Source organism: Lactuca serriola, chromosome 9 (genome assembly GCF_051521515.1).
Source record: "Lactuca serriola cultivar US96UC23 chromosome 9, Lser_US96UC23_V15, whole genome shotgun sequence".
NCBI lineage: Eukaryota > Viridiplantae > Streptophyta > Magnoliopsida > Asterales > Asteraceae > Lactuca > Lactuca serriola.
This window is the reverse complement of record NC_136416.1, coordinates 90,255,284-90,275,968: the sequence shown is the minus strand read 5'-3', so window position 1 is coordinate 90,275,968 and position 20,685 is coordinate 90,255,284. Positions and strand designations below refer to the sequence as shown.

The window sequence follows — 20,685 nt, the reverse complement described above, 5'->3', positions numbered from 1 at the left end:
TTATTATTTTATATTTTAATTTGATATTTAATTTCAAGATACATAAATAGGAAAGATTAAATTATGTGTGTATGTATGAAAATTATCTAAACATACTTGAAGAAACTTTGACAATTAGATGAAATTGTAAAGATGACTTGAAGTAAAAAATACATAAATACGTAAAATAATACGGTTATACATTTTAAATATATAAGCACATATATAACATAAATACGTAAAAATACATATAAATACGTAATACATAAAAAACACATAAAAATACATAAGAAAATATGTAAAATACTTAAAAATACATATAAATATGTAAAAATATACGTTTATACATTTAAAATACATAAACATCTATATAAAAAACTTAAAAAATATATAAGTAAAAATACATGTGAATACGTAATATATAAAAAATAACACGTAAAAATACATAAGAAATAAGTAAAACACTTGAAAATACATAAAAAAATATGTTTATACATTTAAAATATATAGAAATGCATAGACATCTATATAAAAAACTTTTAAAAAATACATAAATATGTAAAAATAAATATAAATACGTAATATATAAAAAATAACACATAAAAATAAATAAACTGTAAAATACATAAAATACATATAAATACATAAAAACTAAACTTATATATTTAAAATACATAAAATATCTATATAAAAACTTAAAATATATATAAATACGTAAAATATATATAAATACATAACATATAGAAAAGTAATACATAAAATATACAAAGAATATGTAAAATACTTAAAAATACATATGAATACATAAAAAAATACATTTGTACATTTAAAATACATAAAAATATGTAAACATATACATATATAAACTTTAAAAAATATCTAAATACATATTAATACATAAAAAATATGTTTATACATTCTATACAAAATTTCACAAAATCTACAGAAAAGTTACATTATTTTGCAAAATTTGACGATTTTGTTAAATGACATGTTTTAAAGGTCAAAAAGGTCTAAAATGAATAAATTAACCCGTTTTTTAGGATTTTTTTTTATTCAAAAATTTAAAGTGTTGTGACTTTTCTGTTTTAACTTTTTTTTTTTTTTCAGAACTTTGTTAAAAATTTTCCCAAAATATTGGGATTTTTCTGGATATTTCTCGTATTTTTACCAAAATTAATATCTATGGATAAGAATTTGGATCCACAAATACAATTCTAAATTAAGAAGATAAATCCCGTAATCTAATTGCCAATTTAATTTAGATAGACAAAACACTCTAAAAATCTCAGACAAATGATTAATGATTTCGATAAACTTGGGGAATAAAACTAATGAAAACACTGCAAAAATCAAAATGCAATTAGGTAACATGGTTTGGTCTAATGTTACATATATCCACATAAGAACAACAAAGAGAGGCAAAGAATTTTATTACACCAAAGAAATTACTCGTTCAAAACCTAAACTACGTTGAAATTTGATCAGTCATTGTAAGACATCATTCATGTTTTGACTATAGAACAAAAGGTTCTTCACAAATGAAACTACCTCACGATTGGTTCACAAGAACATGTAAAATCATTCTTTGTTTTTATCTATGTCGTTTTCTTGTTTTAGCACCCTTTAACAGATATCTATATATCTTTACGTAAGGACATCATTCTTTGATATTCAAAGAAAAAACAAGCCATTTTTTTTGACTTTTGTGACAATCCACCAGTGGATTTGAACGTGAAGTGTCACCACTCACCACCATCAATTTCAAGTATTAGTTTACTAACACTAACATCCACAAACCAATTTTCAGTTATGGTCCTTGAGCTATAAAAAATATAACATATTGTTCATAATTACACCAAACATAACAGGTGTAAGTAAATCACGAGCCAAATTATTTTAACAGTTTTACTTAAAGAAACAACTTGATTAAGTCGAACCATTGAATGCACTCACGAGAATCCATTGACTGTAAATCCACCATCAACAGCAATGGTTTGGCCAGTGATTTAAGAAGCAGCAGGCATACAAAGGAACGCTACGAGAGATGAAACTTCATTTGGTTCTGCAACGCGTTTCAGAGGAGTTCTAGATGCCACAGCTTCCAGAAACTCCTCGCTTTCAAGAAGCTGCACATACAAAACAACAAGGGAATCACAACATTATCAATCAGTAAAGATAAAAAGGGAAAGATAAAGAAGTCATATTAGTATATTACATGCTCGGCGAGTGGGGTTTTCGTGACCCATGGTGCTACACAATTAGCCCTAATGTTATCTTTACCCCATTCACATGCTAAATTCTTTGCAAGCTGATTCATTGCACCTGTAGACGCAAAACTAACATTACAACCCATCCATTTTCATCAGACATGCATTCAGCATTATATATAGCGCCAAACAAGCATACCTTTGGTGGCACTATAAATAGACCCAACAGAAACGTGAACAAGACCTGCAACAGATGAAATGAACACAATGTTTCCAGCTCCAGAAGCTTTTAAAAGAGGATGTGTAAGTTGACACATATGGTAACAAGACTCCAAATTGGTAGCCATGATCATGGAATACTCTTCTGGGGTAAACTCTAACGTAGTTTTAAATATGTTTGTCCCAACATTGTTGATCTACAGGAGACAAGTTTGTGGAAGTAAGTCTTCTGATTCATATGAGAGAAAAAAGAACTAGAGTTTCAGGTAAGATATGGAAGAACTTACTAGGATGTTGAGTTTGCCACCGAAAAGTGTTGTGACTTTTTCCACAAACTTTTCCCGTTGGGGACGAGAAGATAAGTCGCAGACAGATCCAGTGACCTTAAAACCCTTGTCGGACCATTCTTGTAAGCGTTGGTTAAGTACAGATTCATTACGTGAGCAGGTGTGCACTTCTGCTCCTAGCTCCGCCAGTTCCTCCACCACAGCGTAGCCGATCCCAAGTGTACCACCGGTGACGACAGCAGTCATTCCGGCAAGTGACCATCTGGAATTTCTGATTGGACCCGAGAAAGGTGCGGCGGTCGTCATACTCCAATAAGAGTATCTCCTCTCCTATTATTTTATTTTATCCTAACAAAAGAGTGCAAATATGCTACATGGCAAGTGAGCAGCTGCTCCAAGCTGAGAGCATCTTCATTGCCACTTGCAAATGACTTGTGAAATGCCACATGTGTTTAAAATGATGCCATGTCACTCAAAGTTTTTAGAGGTTAAAGCCTTACAAATTATTTTATACGCCCAATTCATGAATATAATATTAATGTATATATTAGATATTGCACTAATCCATCGATTTGTTTTTCAATCGTTATTAAAAACTTATATTTTAGTTTGTATTACGTTTTATATATAAACTAATTGACAGAAAAAAAAAAATTAAGAATTTAAAGCCCAATTGAATGTATATTATTATTATTATTATTTTGTTAAAATTAAGATAATTGTGTTAATATTATATATATATATATATATATATATATATATATATATATATATATATATATATATAAAGTTTTTGTCGATGTGGTAGTAGGGACCACTTTTGAAAGATGGGTGTTATTGCACTGATATAAATAATCATTGTAAAGTTGATGTGGCACAATTGAAAGATTGATGACATTATACTGATGTGGATGGCCTAAGTGATCTTCAGAAAATGCTCTTGCATACTATATAACCTTGGCCTTTAAATCTGTGATGTGCATTTGTTAAAATTTTACTGATTTTTTGCATTTTACCTGTAGAAACATTTGAATGATTTATAATGTTATTAGTTTAATTCAATTTCTTTCAAAATTTTATTTAAACATGCGAAACAGTTGATCCTTTCTATCTTCAATATCAAAAACTCAGGGATTGAGTTTATACATGAACATTCTTCATTTGTCATTCACACTACTACAAAATGGGAAAAAGAATCCGGTTAAAAGCTTAAAAGAACCCGGTTATCAACAGGGTTTCTTATAGGCAAGTCATATTTCAAAAAAGTAATAAAACCAGGTTTAACAACTGGGGCCTATTAATATAATATAACTCGGTTCCTTTGAACAAAACCAGGTCCTTTCATGCTAAGCACAAACATTTTTTTGTGACCATGTACCCCAGTTCTCTAACATATAACCTGGTCCTTTTACTACTTTTAACTTATTTTTTTTTTACATTTTTATTAGATCGGTAATGCAATACATTATGGTTCCAATTCACAACTAGAAAAAGGGGACGATCACTTCACATTCATCAAGTATCAGTATAACTAAAAATAAAATGTTGAAATACAACCAAATAAACACATACGCCAACAGTCTAAGGCTTAATTCAATGCATAACATGATCCTATAGAATCAATATAAAATTAGAGAATTTTTGGTACACAATCAAGTATAAACTTGTATGTATCCAAACATACGACTAATACTTTCAAAGAGAAAAAAAAACATATTTCTTACTCTTTCTAAATCCCTTAATTCTACAATGAAAGTTTTTTGGATTTTATTTCACCCAACTTTTCTTGCCATTCTTCGTACATTGAGAACAATTCTAACAACACTTTTGTATCTACAATACCTATTTCAAGAACAAGAAAATAGATCAATACAAAAAGGCTATGTCAAGGTGCTTAAAAAACACAAAACAAACATGTTTGCATACCAGATCCAAGGGATCACTGCACTATAACTGATTAAGTGGCTTGCAAGTCTTCCACATCATGTGTCGTTTCAGGGGTCAAAATTTGCAAGTTGTCAAGCAAAGATTTCTTAAATTGTCTACCTGGATTAATAACTTACCATATTATAAACAATAGAATTGTCATAAAAAATTAATTCACTGATTTTGGACAAAAATATACCCACTAATGATGGTATAGTCATTGCACCATTAAGGACAATAACAAAATCTTACCTCCCTTTCGATGATATAATTTGTATCCCTTCATATAAATAGATGGCCCCACATTCATTCCACGAATGACCATCAGGACCCATTATTTTCATCTGGAAAGGAAGAGAAATAGAATGAATCACATATTCATAAACCACATTTGAATGACACAACAATCCATCAAAAGGATACAACAAAACGAAATGAGAAGCTTCAGAAAATTCATTGATGAGAGAAGCTACGTAGTTGAATAGATCGATGGTGATGTTTAATGAATACATCATTAGATCCACAACAAGTAAGGATGCAGATTTAACTAGAAGTTCCAAAAGTAGGAACCTATGAAATTAGCGTAACTCACGCCTTGAAAAGTCACAACCTCTTTCATAATCTTCACATATCAAACACACGCACATAGAGTTACAACACCCGAACACAGATTAAGCAAGTGAAAACAAGAAATAATAGAAAAATGAGATATAGCTTACTTGTTCCATCACTAACAGCAACAAAAATATAGCAAGAACAAAAATTGAGTTTTGAAATGTAATAAATTGCTACCTGATGCAAACGACTCCTCTTTTCAATTTCTTTTGTGTCAACATCATTCGTCGATGCCACCAGGATCCGTGTGAGTTAAAGATCAATGAAATGTGAAATCAGAGGCGCCACTGCCATTAGATGACCGTTTGTTGATCTTGGTAATGTTGTTCATGAACACTAAACCCATTACATCAGAACTTCAACAATCAACATTACTATTTAGGTTAAGAGAATGTCTGATTTGTGGCATAGCGAGCCTGGTAATTTCTTTGCACCTGAAATAGAATGTTGGGGTGGGGCAGTGGAAATCGGTGATGTTGGGGGTAGGGTTGGCGGGTTGAAATTAGGGTAGGAGAATGGCGGGTTGAAATTAGGGTAAGTTGTTTTTAGTAGGAGAATTTGGGAGGGAGTATTGGGGGAACGGAATATTGAGAGGGAACTAAAAATCATTGAAAATATGGAAAGCGGGATCTGGAAAGGAGCATAGATCTAATTATTTTCCAATTTTCCACCTGGAGGGAAACTTAGGATGTGGGAGAATAGAAATCTTCAAAGGGAAATCTTTGATGAACTATACAGCACATTTTAGTCTAAAAAGTGGATCACAAAGTGTGTGGTTGAAAAGACCTGGTTGTAATAAGGTGAACCGAGATATTTAATGCCAGCATATACCACGGTTTCTTATTTCAATCCGGGTCATCTAACATTTCTGTTATAAAACCCGTTTTCTTTATAATATAACCCATTTTTTTCAAAAACGAAATATAGCATGTCCTATGTGGTTTTTTTTTGTAGCAGTGTCATCTTCTTCCTCTTTCAATTCCATATAAGATATAAGAGATTGGTCAATAGGTTAGTTATTTTCTAGTATTACATATTTTTTCCTCTCTATTTTTATTGTTGCCTTAAGTTAATATTTTTACATTCCTTTCATGTCTTCTTATATATTTTTCTCGAAACCTTTATATCTTTTCTGTTTCATCTTATTCTTATTTTCGAACATTTGGTTTACTTAACTTTTCTGTGTTAAATCCATGCTATGTGTAGCATTTACCAACTTTGGCTTGTAATTGCATCAAATAACATTTTATTTTGTTAATGTTCCAATTTTTAACAATGTCCTTCATGTTCAATTTCAGGGATAATGACTTAAAAGGGTAATATATTTTTCGATTTGTATACATTTGGTCATTGAGTTTTTCTTCGTCCATATTTACCCCCTTGAACTTATTAAACTGTACACATCCGGTCCTTATGATAGGTTACTAAATGTTTGCAGGGAAAAATGACTTATTAGGGTAATATATTTCTCATTTTGTACACATTTAGTCATTAATATTTTTGTATACATTTAGTCCTTAATATTTTTTTGTTTCAAAATAAGTCTTTATTTGTTTTTGTACCAATTTAGTACTTATAAATGATTTATTTAGGGTTTTTCTCACGACATCAAACGTGAAACTATCATTGATGAGGTGTTTGGGGTTGTTGATGCTGATGTCTATCGCAGCCTCGACTGCTTGGTTGCATAGGTCTTGTGGTTTGGTATAGGTTTTGTGTTCCCGAACGTTATAACTTCTTCATAGATATCTGATTTTAACAATCTTTATATCCACATGTTCGTTTTTTAAGTCTGCTGTAACTTTCGTTAATATTACTCTTGTTAAAATATAATATATATATATATATATATATATATATATATTTACTTACGATTTTCTATAAAAACATCAATACATGTATTCATAGACGTATGGATATAAAGATCGTAAGTAAAAAATATATTACTTTTTAACAGGAGTAATCTAAATTAAAGTTGTAGTAGACTAAAATATAAACGCATAAATATAAAGATTGTTAAAATCCGAGATAGTATCAAAAAGTTATGACGTTCAAAATACATGACCTAAGGAACCAACTAGTCGAGATTGTGATGGACATAATCATTAAAAGCCTAAAACATCTCGTTAATGATTGTTCCAAATAAGATGTGAGAAAAATCTAAAGAAATAATTTATAAGTATTGAATGAGTACAAAAACAAAAATAAATTATTTTGCAACGAAAAAAAATTAAAGACTAAATGTGTGCAAAAATATTAAGGACTAAATGTGTACAAAGTGAAAAATATATTACCCTATTAAGATAATTTTACCGGCTAACCTGAAATAGCCGATCATAAGGACCGGATATGTACAGTTTAACAAGTTAAAGGGGTAAATGTGGACAAAAAATAAACACAGTTACCAAATGTATACAAATCAATGAATACATTAACCTTTTAAGTCATTATCCCTTAATTTCATAAATGTCATCATTTTTTTGTGTTATTTTTGAAATAAAATTCATCAAGAATGACCATATGGTTTTTTAAAATTAATTTTTTAATTGACCGATATATTCCGCTTGATTTTTTTTAGTTCACGGTTTTGTTTTAATTTTTTTATTATTACAAGGCTTATTCATGTTTCTCTAATTGCATACAAATAACATTTTACTTGGTTACATATTCCTTTCCTTTGGATTTTTTTAAGTCCAAGGACCTGTTTTAACTTTTTTATTTACAAGGATCATGTCTTTTATTGTAATCGCATAAAAGAGCATTTTACTTTGTTACCGTTCCGTTCTTACTTCATGCTTTATTAGATTACTATTATACCCTCCTAACTTATGAATTATAGATTTCCAAATTATATTTATAATTTCCTGTATTGTAAAGGACTATTCATAAAAAATGTTATCAAAGACCTTTATAAGGACTATTCATAAAAAATGTTATCAAAGACCTTTATATTAATTATTTCATTGATAGGGACAATTCCTGCAATTTAGTTCACAATAGGGTCCTTTATTATAGATTAATTGCATTTATTTACCTGTAACGTACCAAAAATTATGACCAAAAAGTTTTGTTTTCAAACTAATAAAATTATTATCCAAAACATCATCATAAGATCATGGAGGAACAAAGTGTATCAACTACATCATAAAACATCAGAGTAATCAGAACATGCGAAACGAGGTGTTGTGTGCACTGCCATCATCACAAAATCTTCTACTTCGAACTATAATTTCCTGAAAACCGTAAGCACAAAGTTTAATGAGTTCCCCAAAATACCACATACCATACATAATAAACATATAATGGGACCCGCCCGACTTTGAGCCTCGCTCGGTATAAAGATCTGTTACTTATCGGACCCTGTCCGGTATACATATAAACATATAAACAGATAATCAAATAACATATGCATTAATCACAAAGATAAATAGCATATAGAATGGTCATCAGGCTCTGCCCGGTAAGCATACAAGCACATAACACATGTAAGAGTCACGTAGATAGCGTCCTAAACATAACAAATAATAGGTCATCTTTGGTGCCTTCGCCCCGGCAAACACAGTGAATGACTCACCTCTAGCTTCTGAAACACTCAAATAAATCTCTGTCTGCTGGTCCGGAAAATCCACGCGATATCATCATGAAAATAATATCTAACTATTAATCGGATTTCGACCCATAACCAAGAAACTAGGCTACTTAGCCCATAACCAAGGCAAATGATCATTTTACCCTTTTTCTTACTTGGCTAAAAATCCAAGGCCCAAACCAACTACTCAAAAGGCCCAAATCCTATATAGCAACCCAAAGCCCAGTTATGACCCAATCATCCAAATTGGGCCCAAAACACATCATGGTCATAAATCCAAGGAAGCCCAAAATACTAGTCAAAAGCCCAAATTAGAAGTCTAATGGCCCACCCTACAAGGTCCAAACTTAGAAAACCCAAACTATGACCCAAATCGAGAATGCCAAGCCCAAATGCCCATTTGCTGACTACGTGGGGCGTACTTACTACGTACGCCCAATGTACTCCCTAACCACTATTCCTCTTCATTAAGTACTTAAACAGTTAATAACCTTTGCCAAACTCTAAGATCTGGTTTCTAAGGGTGACTTGTCACATAAAGTTGGCAACTTTACACTCATGCATGGCTTAATGGGACTCAAATCTCAAAAAGGAGCATAATAAAGATCTTAATTCTTGGATGGACAAATATCCTCCATAAATCTTGAATTTTTATGAACATAGGGCCTAAATGGAGCTAAGATCTAGCATGCATTGTTTCAAGAGTAGATCAAAAGCTTGACCTTAACTCAAAAGACTCAAAAGTGCATAAATAAGACCATAAACTAGATCTAGCACAAAAGATCATCAAGGTGAGAGCTTTATATCTCAAATGGCTTGAAATGTTGATGATGAAGTTGGATCTACAAGCCCAAGCTACTCCCAAGCAACCACCAAGAGTTCTTCTTCTTCTTTTTCTTCTTTCACTAAAAGACCACCAAAATGTCACTTACAAGCTCAAAAACTCACAAGAGGCACTTAGGTTCTCGATTTCAAGGCATAAGATGATGGAGGCGGATCATAAGGTTGTCCAAAGATGTAAAACGTTGTTTAAATTGGGTGAAAAACCCTAAAAATTAGGGTTTGCCTCTGCCTCGCATATGCCATGCGTACTCCATCTATGCCCCATGTAAGTGGAGGATTCCCGCGATTATAAATGGGCTAGTACGCTAAGCATACTCATAAAGTACGCCCTATGTACTAGCCAATGAACAAAATGTTAGCAATTTTCATTAACGGGACAAAAAGGAAACTTACCAAAACTCGAACGTTAAAATTCTCCCCTACTTAAATCTGACTTCTTCGTCGAAGTTCGTTGCCTCAAGTAACTCTAGATAGTGCTCCTTCATCTCGTCCTCTGGCACCTACCTCCATTATAAACCCTTGCGATTCTGCCACCGGACTTTCACCAACTCAACATCCTTGTTCTTTAAGGTTTTCTTATTCCAGTCAAGAATCAAGAATAGTCTCTCGATATAATTTAGATGTTCATCCACCTGAATATCCCTCAATGGAACCAATGTAGAATCATCCACTAAACACTTCCACAACTGAGAAACATCCCTACCTACCCAGGCCAAAATCATGAAAGGACCGATGTACCTGGGGCCCAATTTTCCCTCTTCCTTAATCGGATGACACATTTCCAAGGTGATACCTTTAGGAGAACCATGTCCCCAACTTGGAACTCTAGATCTGATCAACACTTGTTGGCATAGCACTTCTGGCGACTTTAAGCTATCTGGAGTTTATTCCAAACCTGCTGAATCAACTCTATGCTTTTGAGTACCACCTTGGTACTCCCCATGAATCGCTGACCAACCTCACCCTAATAAACAGGGGTCCTGCATTTCCTCCAATAGATCATCTCAAAAGGAGGTCAATTGATGCTATCGTGATCGCTATTGTTATACGAAAAATATGCTACTAGAAGATACGAATCCCAACTCCCACCGAAATCCAAAACACATGGCCGAAGCATATCCTCCAAGGTCTGAATAGTGTGCTCGCTCTGACCTCTCTCAGGTGCTCCTCATGCAGCACCTGGGTCTTGGAATAGACCAGGATATCATAAATGAATACAATCATAGACCAATCCAACACCAACCTACATACACGGTTCACCAGGTCCATGAATGTAGCTAGAGCATTAGTAAACCTGAAGAGCATCACCATGATATTGTTGTTGGATTAGTGTCTAAGTCCATAACTATTTTGGTATGTACTTGACCTGATTATAAGCATGGTCCTTTTGGGTTGCCTTCACCGTAACAACTTGTAGGAAGAATTAAGGAGAGAAATGATTAATTATGATTTATTAATATATTATAAGAATAATATATTAAAGGAGAAATCATATTGTCTAATTAATATTAGTCAAGGATTAATTAAGAATTAATTTTGTGGCTAAAAGAGATTAATTAAACTTAAGGGAATAGAAGTGTAATAATAAGATAATTGCAATTGGGCTATGGATCACCTTGGAATATAGGTTGGACAAAATCTATGGGAAGCCCATATGATTTTCGTACAAGGGATGTTCTAAAGGGAGTCCATGGGCTGCTTAGGGCTTAAGCGGTCAAATTAGGGTTTCCTTGTTAGATAACCCTAATAGCCTACCTATTTACAGGACCCCTAAGCCCTAAAAACGTGGAAAAAGGGTTACTCTAGGTTTTATGGACGTTTTTGGTGCCTCCTCTCTTCTCCTTCTTCATCCTTATTGCTTATGGTGTTTGTGACTCCATTAGAGGTGCAACATTTGAGGCACTAAGCTTTGCAAAGCCAATCACAAGAAGGATTAAGATTGTTATTGCTACATAACAATCAAGGTAAGATCTAACCCTACTTTATATGTTAATTTGACTACTTGTATGCTAGATCTAGGGTTTGTAAGTCTTGGAAGTTTATTGCATGTTCAAAGTAGAAAAACTAGATCCAAGCAATTAGGGTTGCATGAACACCATAGGATTGATGTTATGCTCAAAACCCATCAATTGTAATCACCATAACGTGTCCAGAAGGTGGTCTTCTAAATATCCTCCTTTTTAAGTCTTACCTGATGATAACCTGAACATAATAAATCTTAGAAAATGTCACAACTAGCAATTTAGGGTTTGTTATGCCTTACTAATAAAATTCACACTACAATGTTATTCATATTAATGCGTACATACATTGTAATTCAAGTTGAAATAGCCTCATGCAAGTCCAAAACTCGGTCAAATAGCTAACTCCAATCAATTTTGGGCCTTAGCCCAAGGATTCTCAGCCCAACAACCTATGGGACCGAAAACCTTTTTTTTGGGCCTTATTAGGCCGAAAACTTCTATTTGGCCCTCCATTGGGCCGAAAAACCCTTTTATGGGCCTTGTTAGGACGAAAACCCACACTTGGGCCTTATTTAGGCCGAAAACTCCTTATTTGGACCGAAAACTTACTAGTAGGCCGAAATACTCCTATTGGGCCAAGTCAAAACCGAACACCATTACCTTTGGGCCACCCTTTGGGCCGAGAACCCCATGAGGGCGGTTAGGGTTGGAAAAAAAAAGGAAAAGGTTGATGGAAATGGAGTGTGACACCTCATAATTATCCAACAAACTTCAAGGCTAAAGTGCATCATTTATCTAAGCAAATGTTAATACCCACCATATATCAAGGTAGTTACCCACCATACTTCTAGGCCACAAGAAGTCAAACAAACTCTTCTTTCCCCTCTCCTTCTTATTCACGGCCAAGACCCCCCACCATAAGCACAACATTCATTTGCAAATTCATCCCATTCCAAACTCTCTCAAATCCTCTCATTTTTCCCTCAAAATTTTCGTGTGTATGTGTGTGTTCTTCAAGGGATTTTCTCCAAAATCTCATAAACTTGGTAAGTGTTCTTGTGAACCTCAAGTATTCTTACATCTTTCCAAGCTAAAACTCTTATTTACACACTTTTGTTGTGTGTTAAACTCTTAGAACCCTTGATATTTCGATAATATCATCAAGAGGTACAAGGCTATGCTCGAAAATCTCAAAACTCTCCTTTCTTCCTACCACCCGAAATCAACCATGGTGAGCTTCATACCCCATTATTTGCATGTTTTTCATACTTTTTTGGGCGTGGTGGGGATATAAGTCAAATCACGTTTAACCATTGGATAATTTCATGTACAATCATGCTTATGTGAATAGCCATTGGATAATTGCATGTACCATCATGTTTATGTGTTTAACCATTGGATAATTGCATATACCATCGTGTTCATATGTTTAACCCATGGGTAATAAAGTTTTATCACGTTTTAGCAATATTAAACTATGGTGCACATGTTTAACTACATATTTGCTACAAAAAATGGAATAAGTTGTCTTAAAAATCTCTCAAACAAATTTTGGCATGTTGAATAAGCAACAAAAATTGTTTATTTTGTTAAAAATGAGTTATCTAGTAAAATGTTCGTAATATGTTGTCATCATTTTAATGTTTTAAAAACTTAGAGGATTATAATATTTAGACAAAATATATTACAAGTAGAAAAATCCATTAATGATTATTTATAAAAAGGGTTATAATTAATTCAATAAAAAATATATACAAAACATAATTTTTACGACACAAAACATTGCGTGTCATAATTTGTCCATCATAAAGCTTTTAAAAGTACAAGTTATAGGTTGTATGTCATAAAGCTGTAAAATGTGTGTCATAAAAATTCAGTCATAAATTTACACTAGTAATGTCGTTTTCCATTATTCAACAAGTGGAGTCAAAGTTCGCGTAAGTTAGTAAATATTTTTTGTGAGACTTTTTCTTCGTGATACTTACCTAGCATACACCGTAAGTCATGCGTTATAACCAAAGTCTCCTAGAGGGAGAGTGAGACTATTGTGTATAGATCTATACATGATTGACAACCCCACAACTCAGTTGTTCACTACAGTTAGACCGGTGTGTCTAGGGGAAAAAGGTCCCCCCGGCTCCGATGCTTGAAGAATGTCATGTTCAGGCATATCAGTCATATTAGTATGGTTATAAGAACTTAAATAGGGATTAACATACTATTTCGATTTACGGGAAGCTTATACTTCATTAGTTTTATTAAACTATAAAGCAGCAAATCATTTTTCAAGTATTCAGTCTCTTACACTTCTGGTCTTAGGGTTTAAGACTATAGTTTTCATGCATCAGAAAATGTGGGATTTTCTGGGGACACAATCCTTACAATCGTAAACAAAAGAAAAACAAAGGTTTTCTGAAGCTATAAACTATTTTCTGTATAATATTCACTTCCATTGAGGTCTTAGGGTTTAAAACCATAGTTCACCATTAAGAAAATATTGCATTTTCTAGAGATATTCATTATTACTTCTCAAGGAAAAGATACAAAGGAATTACCTTCAATTTCAGTTCATACAAATGTAAATATTGGATTTTCTGGGAATACACTCTTTACAAATATAAACAAAAGAAAACAAAGGACACGCATGCATATTCACGGTTTCAGAACGAGACATACAAATCATTTTGATAGAAAATATCGGATTTTCTAAAAGTACTACGAGAACTCTTCTAGTCAAGTGCAAAAACATTTTTATACAAAAATGATTATGAATTCACCAACTTTTTAGTTGACACTTTTCAAAACGACTTGTATTCTCAGGGATCCAGTAACAGGTAATCATCCCTGCTATGAGATCCAGTGGTGCATCCTTATGAAATTTTACTTTTGTCACTTTTGTGTAACTAATGAAGAAATACAATATGTAAATCGTGTAAGTTTGTTATATCAATGTATGTTGTCTGATTGTTGTGTTTCATTCATATTCAATTGATATGATATTATAAAATGACGTCATCAGCCCCCGGTGAGATCCGTCCTTCTTTTTTTACTTTTGTGGATAACGGTTCTTTACCGTTAGCTTATTCAACTCCCGGTAAACAATACATATCTGATGAGACCTGTCCTTCTTTTTCACAAACAATATCGGTGCTCCCCATGGCAAATTGCTCAGTTGAATGAACCCTTTGTCTAACAGCTCCTGCAGTTGTGTAGACAACTCCTGCATCTCTGGAGGAGCTAATTGATATGGTATCGTGGCTATCGAAGCCGCACCAGGAACCAGATCAATCTTAAACTCCACCTGCCTTTCCGAAGGCACTCTAGGAATATCCTCCAGAAACACATCCGAGTACATCATCCATGGTTGCGTTACCCTTATCCCAGGTATCCATAACATAGGCGACAAATCCGGAACAACACTGATGAAGATATTGTCTGATCCTACCTGCTGAACAAAGAATCAGCCCATGCTGAGCTCTCTCTCTCTCTCTCTCTCTCTCTGGATCACCAAATCTCCCCAACTTGGGGTTCGAAATATGCGCCAATTGATACTCACAATCGATCACCATCCCATTGGGGCTTAATTAGTCCATTCCAATGGAAACCCAATCAATTAGATACTACTCGCTAAACATCTGATGTAACATCCCAAATTTCAAGGCCTAAAAATTCAGTTTTAATTAAGTGATTCATAACATAGTTTACCATACATTGCGAATGTCATATCAATTTATAAAAACCATAACAACGTGTCTGAAAACCATATCATCAAAAGTAATAAAAATCAAAGTACAATCCCAAAAAGCTCTATGCGGAAATCATGTGAGTGTGTGTGTGTATGATGTGCCGTTACACCGCCGACTCCTTCCCTTTTGACGAAGAGGTACCTAAAACCAAAAGTGAAACTATAATCACAAAGCTTAGTGACTTCCCCCATCATACCACATATCATACAATCACATAGCGTACATATTGTCTGGAAATTATGGGCTACCCGACCTACCCATGTTAAGCCATTCTGGGGTGCTGAGTACCCATGTCAAGCCATTATGGGGTGCTGACTACCTGTGTCAGGCCATTCTGGGGTGCCTGCTTACCCTCCGGTCTCTCTCACCCGGTCACGGGGACTATTTCACCCCTACTACTATTACATAATAACATATCATAAACATGCTATCAGACATATTTGGGGTGTCCGACCTACCCTTCGGTCCGAACAACCGATCGGGGGACTATTCCCCTCCTACTACCAGTATAACATAGAACATGATATACGAGCACATAGAACACATCAAGTGATAGCAAACCAGAAAATTATCACAAAGAAAATCATCTTAACTGTAATTAACTACTAGTGGGATGACCTTGGTGCCTTAGACCCACTTATATTGAAGGTAACTCACCTCGATGTCGTGTAGTGTCTGAATTGTCCTCGGCGTGAAAATCGACTCTCCTCGACTCCTCAATCCCTACACAACAACCCTTTTAGGTTATCAATGTATACTTGTAACCCTAGCTAGGGTTAACTCAAATTCGGTAAAAGTCAACATTGGTCAAAGTCAACATCCAGTTGACTTGACTCGCTGAGTCAATCTACCAACTCGTCGAGTCTAGCAAGAACGCGACGGGTTCTCCTTTATTTATACCATCGGGACCATCTTCATCCGAGTCACCGAGTTCCACCTTGAACTCGTCGAGTTCATCTCCCTTATATGAATGTGTACAGTCTATGCTGAGTTGTATGAACAACTCATCGAGTCTGTCTTCAAAGATTGGGAGATTGCCTTGGACTCGCCGAGTTTACACGAACACATGTCGAGTCCTATGATTCACATGTCCCTAATAACCTTAAACAAATGAGGGAACTTCCATCCTAGCATCTGGTCCATCAACGGAAAGGATTTTGGTGGTCATTACACCATGACTCGCTGAGTCCCAAGAGCGACTCGCCGAGTCTATCCTTGAACATTACTATATATTCGATTTGAATGGGTCTTAACACCTCAAAACCAAAGATCTGGCCTCCTAGGGTCCATTTTACACGTAAAAGATGGTTTACAAGATGCATGGGGTGTTTATGACAACAAAGTTGGCACCTTTATGCCACGAAGACCCCTAATAGCCCCAGATCTGAAACACAAACTCACTTCTATACTCAATCCCGAATACAACCTCACTGATGCTTTGAAAGATGTAGAAATGGTCCAAAATCAAGATCTAAGCTATGAATAGCCAAGGTTTCAGCTTCATACCTCAAATAAGCTGGAAATGTGCTCAAAACTCTAGATCTTCTTGTTTCCCCTTGATCTCACAAGTCTACTTCTTCTCTTTAAGCTTCAACCACAAAAAATAACACCACAAGGCTCAAGAACACACAATAAATGGCTAGGGTTTCGAGTTAAAGTTAGCTCTGGAGAATGGGGGCTGAGTTGGGGCGATATACTGTGTTTAAATAGGGTGCAAACCCTTAATTTAGGGTTTTACTCCAACAACATCTACTCGCCGATTCGGTCTCCCGACTTGTTGAGTAGGCTACATAAAACTTCCCGCGGATCACGACTCTACTCGACGAGTGGGGCCCCCAACTCATCGAGTCCCAGAGAAAAATATAAGAATTACTTGAATTAAGTGCATACTAGGAATCAGGTGTTACATCTGAAGAACACAAACCTGATGAACCTTCGATACCTAGACAGATCGATCATCTGCAATCTCAGTGTCTAAAGGACAATCAAGCTCCTCCGGAGCTCTAAGAAACCTCTTGTTAAGCGCAAGCGATACAAAAGACTAGGTAGCCCTCGAATCAAACAATACCAAGGAAGAAATACTGTTCACAAGGAACAATCCTAAAATAAAACACATAAATATAGAAGGAAATTTAATATAAATAAAGAGATGAGGAGAAGATACATACCCGTCACCACATCAAGTTTTGCGAGAGCCTCCTCGGCCGTTAGCTGAAAAGTACTGCTCTTCACCATAGGCGCATCCGCCTTGACCTGGCAGCCATCACTAATCCTCAACGTCGCTAGAGCGGGTGCTACCACTGTTCTAGCTACTTTCAAACTCGGAAAATGGGCCTTCTTATGGCCCTCGGATTGAAATGGAAGCAAATCATATCAGATATTGGGGTGGTGGTAGTAGTAGTAACAGTACAATCCATGCTAATATTGTAAGTTTCCAAAAATTATGAGGTAAAAATTTAATTTTTAAATCCAACTAAAACATCAATTATCCTTAAATCAACATTCCATATCCTTTTTCTAAATATTCAAAAATACTTTATAAGAAAACAGTTATCAGAGTACAATCCCAATATCATCATGATGTGGAAATATAGGTGGATGCACTGCGATCTAGCCAGACCCTTCCCTTCGAACTGGAAGTAGCTGAAACCATAACAATGAAAACCGTAAGCACAAAGGTTAGTGAGTTCCCAAAAATACTGCACACCATACATACCATTGGGCCTAGCCCTCACATTGGGCCTAAACCGCATATTAGGCACAACCCACCATAATGGGCCTAGCCCTGCCAATCCAATAGGCCTATCTCGATCATGCAAATGCAAAAGTCACAAAGATAGTTAGCACATACGTAACATACAATAAGCCTAGCCCCTCCTGATCTATGGGCCTAGCCCAACATACAAATTGGCGTAGCCCAACATAAAATGCGCCTAGTCCAACATACAAATGGTCCTAGCTCAACATACCATGCAAGAGTTACAAACAAAACTAACATAACAGAACATTGTGCGCCGACATTGGTGCCCTCGACCACAAAAATAGTATGGAGACTCACATCAATCTGTTGATAATCAAATGATTGCTCATGTCACTGAATCGGATAACCTCATACCAACTAACTATACATAAAAATATTAATGAATAATTAACGCGAAATCCAAAATCTGAGGCTCACTCCACAAACCAAGTTCCTAAAAGGTAAAAGACCAATTTACCTTTTTCTTACTTGACCCAAAATGAAGGCCCAACCAAATTGCATAAAAATCCCAAAATGGAAACCTAAGGCCCATTATGGCCTAAACTTTCTAATTGGGCCTAAAACACTAATGGGACGAAGCCAAGAAAGCCCACAACCTAACCATGGCTTAAAATCAGAAGCCTAATGGCCTAACAAGGCCCAAACTCAAAAAGGCCCAAACTAGCTAAACTGAGGAATACGTCCTGCATACTCAATACGTAAGCCCCGCATACTCAGCATTGAAGCACGATGTACAAACGTTTGATGCATAACCCAGAATTACGTTGAGCGAAGCTCCACGTACGCCCAACGTACCCATCAGAAGCCCAAAATGAACTTTTAAGTCCTTAAAGGGTTAAGCCAAGAAGTTCAAAACATAGATATTGTCCCTAGGCATGTTCTTAATAATAAAGTTGCCAAATTTACTTTCATATATGTCTTAATGGGACCCAACACTTAAAAAGTAGCTTAATAAGGTTCTTAACACTTTCATGGACCCAAAAATCCCATAAAGTTTCCATTTTTATGTACAAAGGACCTTATTGGAGCTTAGATCTAGCAACCACTACTTCTGGAGTAGATCAAAAGCTCATCTTTACTTCAACAGACTCAAAAATGCCAAGGAAACACCACAAAGTAGATCTAACCTAAATACTCATCAAGGTATAAGCTTTTTACCCTAGAAAGCTTTCAAATAGGAAGATACTCCTGGATCTACATGCTCAAGCCACTGCTCCAAGTTTTCCTATTCTTCTTCTTCTTCTTCTTCTTCTTCTTCTTCTTCTTCTTCACCACAAACAGCTACAAATCACATTTCAAGCTTAAACGACCACCAAATGCACTTAGGGTTGGAATTTAGGGTCAAAAAGGGATGGTGACTGAAGATATTAGGGTTTTGTGATGAGATAAGGAGCTAAAATAGGGTCCAAGACCCTAAATTAGGATTGGCATGAAACTTGAGTACGCCCTACGTACTCCCATTACACTCAACGTACTCCTCAATGGTGTCGTGTTCCTCTGCCCTATTATGTCGCACATATTAGGGTTAACCTTAGACCCTCCCAACTTCTGAAGGGCATAAGTTTATTGTTATAAGTCTGTTTCCAACAATCTTTATATCCATGAAAAGGTAACGAGAAGCTCTACACTTCTAGAAACTCATCCTTTCCTTAAAACTTCCCGAAAAAATATAATATTCATATAAGCCCGAACTGTCATTTTAGGGTTATACACTTGGACTCCAAATCACAAACTAAACTCCTAGATCATCTAGATTACACAACTCACTCCTAAATGGGCATAATTCCCTATTTTCCAAATTCCCTAATCCTTATGATGCCCAATCTTCGTGTCACCGCCCCGAATTAGGAAACGATCCTTACCACCCTTTTGGGAACCAACAATTCTAACAAATCCCTCTAGTGTTGAAAAAATGTCTGATTCCATAATTTCTTAACCTCCACACAGGTGGATCCAATCTGAAATACAATTACAAGACTCTTTTTCTATTATCAAAACTAAAAGCATCTATTTGACCCTGAATCTTCCAACTGATGCCAACTAGTAACCCGATATACATATTCCTTAATCCATATCATGTTGAAGTAAGGATCATGCAAAACCATACTGACGACTCCCAGCATAAGTGTCAACTGAAACCCAACTCGATACATAACTTATAACCAGAGATCCAAGGATTCACACTTGCATTACACCTAAAATCTTCTGATTCTCGGCATCTATTCACCAAACTAAGATATAAGAATCCCCAACCACTACTCAGACTACCAGTCTCAAACATGGTCCTACCACCAGGTTCCTGAGAGTCTAACTGATAAGGCTACCATAGCCTTTGCACCAAACTGTGCCACCCCTGGCCACATAATCATCCTACTAAAACCATAATTCAATTCCTTGACCTAACCGGTCTCTGCCAGTTCTCACCTGTATTCCTATAATCACACAGACCTAGCCTATGGGTGTCACCCAATCTATACCAACGAACATGCCATGCCCACGAGTCTCACTCTATCGAGCGATACACAAGCCCAACCTAGCCTCCTACC

The 20,685-nt window shown here is 35.3% G+C and overlaps 1 protein-coding gene and 1 long non-coding RNA gene across 2 annotated transcripts; both read right to left on the bottom strand.

Moving 5' to 3' along the window:
• Positions 1-1,702: 1,702 nt before the first annotated feature.
• On the bottom strand, positions 1,703-3,147 carry LOC145072943 (tropinone reductase homolog At5g06060-like). The gene is made up of 4 exons (XM_079019459.1): positions 2,696-3,147; positions 2,389-2,605; positions 2,198-2,304; positions 1,703-2,108 (listed from the first exon to the last, which is right to left on the bottom strand). Exons 1-4 carry the CDS (start codon positions 2,999-3,001, stop codon positions 1,989-1,991), a joined length of 750 nt encoding a protein of 249 aa, XP_078875585.1. The 5' UTR covers positions 3,002-3,147; the 3' UTR covers positions 1,703-1,988.
• Positions 3,148-4,277: 1,130 nt separating this feature from the next.
• On the bottom strand, positions 4,278-6,008 carry LOC145072944 (uncharacterized). The gene is made up of 4 exons (XR_013691199.1): positions 5,414-6,008; positions 4,874-4,965; positions 4,622-4,741; positions 4,278-4,537 (listed from the first exon to the last, which is right to left on the bottom strand). It is a non-coding gene; the product is annotated as an uncharacterized LOC145072944 (long non-coding RNA).
• Between the last annotated feature and the right edge of the window lie 14,677 nt (positions 6,009-20,685).

Bases quoted from the DNA above. Each gene is read 5' to 3' on its own strand.
- LOC145072943 (XM_079019459.1), bottom strand. From the start codon at position 3,001: ATGACGACCGCCGCACCTTTCTCGGGTCCAATCAGAAATTCCAGATGG. The intron at 2,606-2,695 runs GTAAGTTCTTCC...TGTCTCCTGTAG, and splicing joins GTGGCAAACTCAACATCCTA to ATCAACAATGTTGGGACAAA. The intron at 2,305-2,388 runs GTATGCTTGTTT...TTGCGTCTACAG, and splicing joins TATTTATAGTGCCACCAAAG to GTGCAATGAATCAGCTTGCA.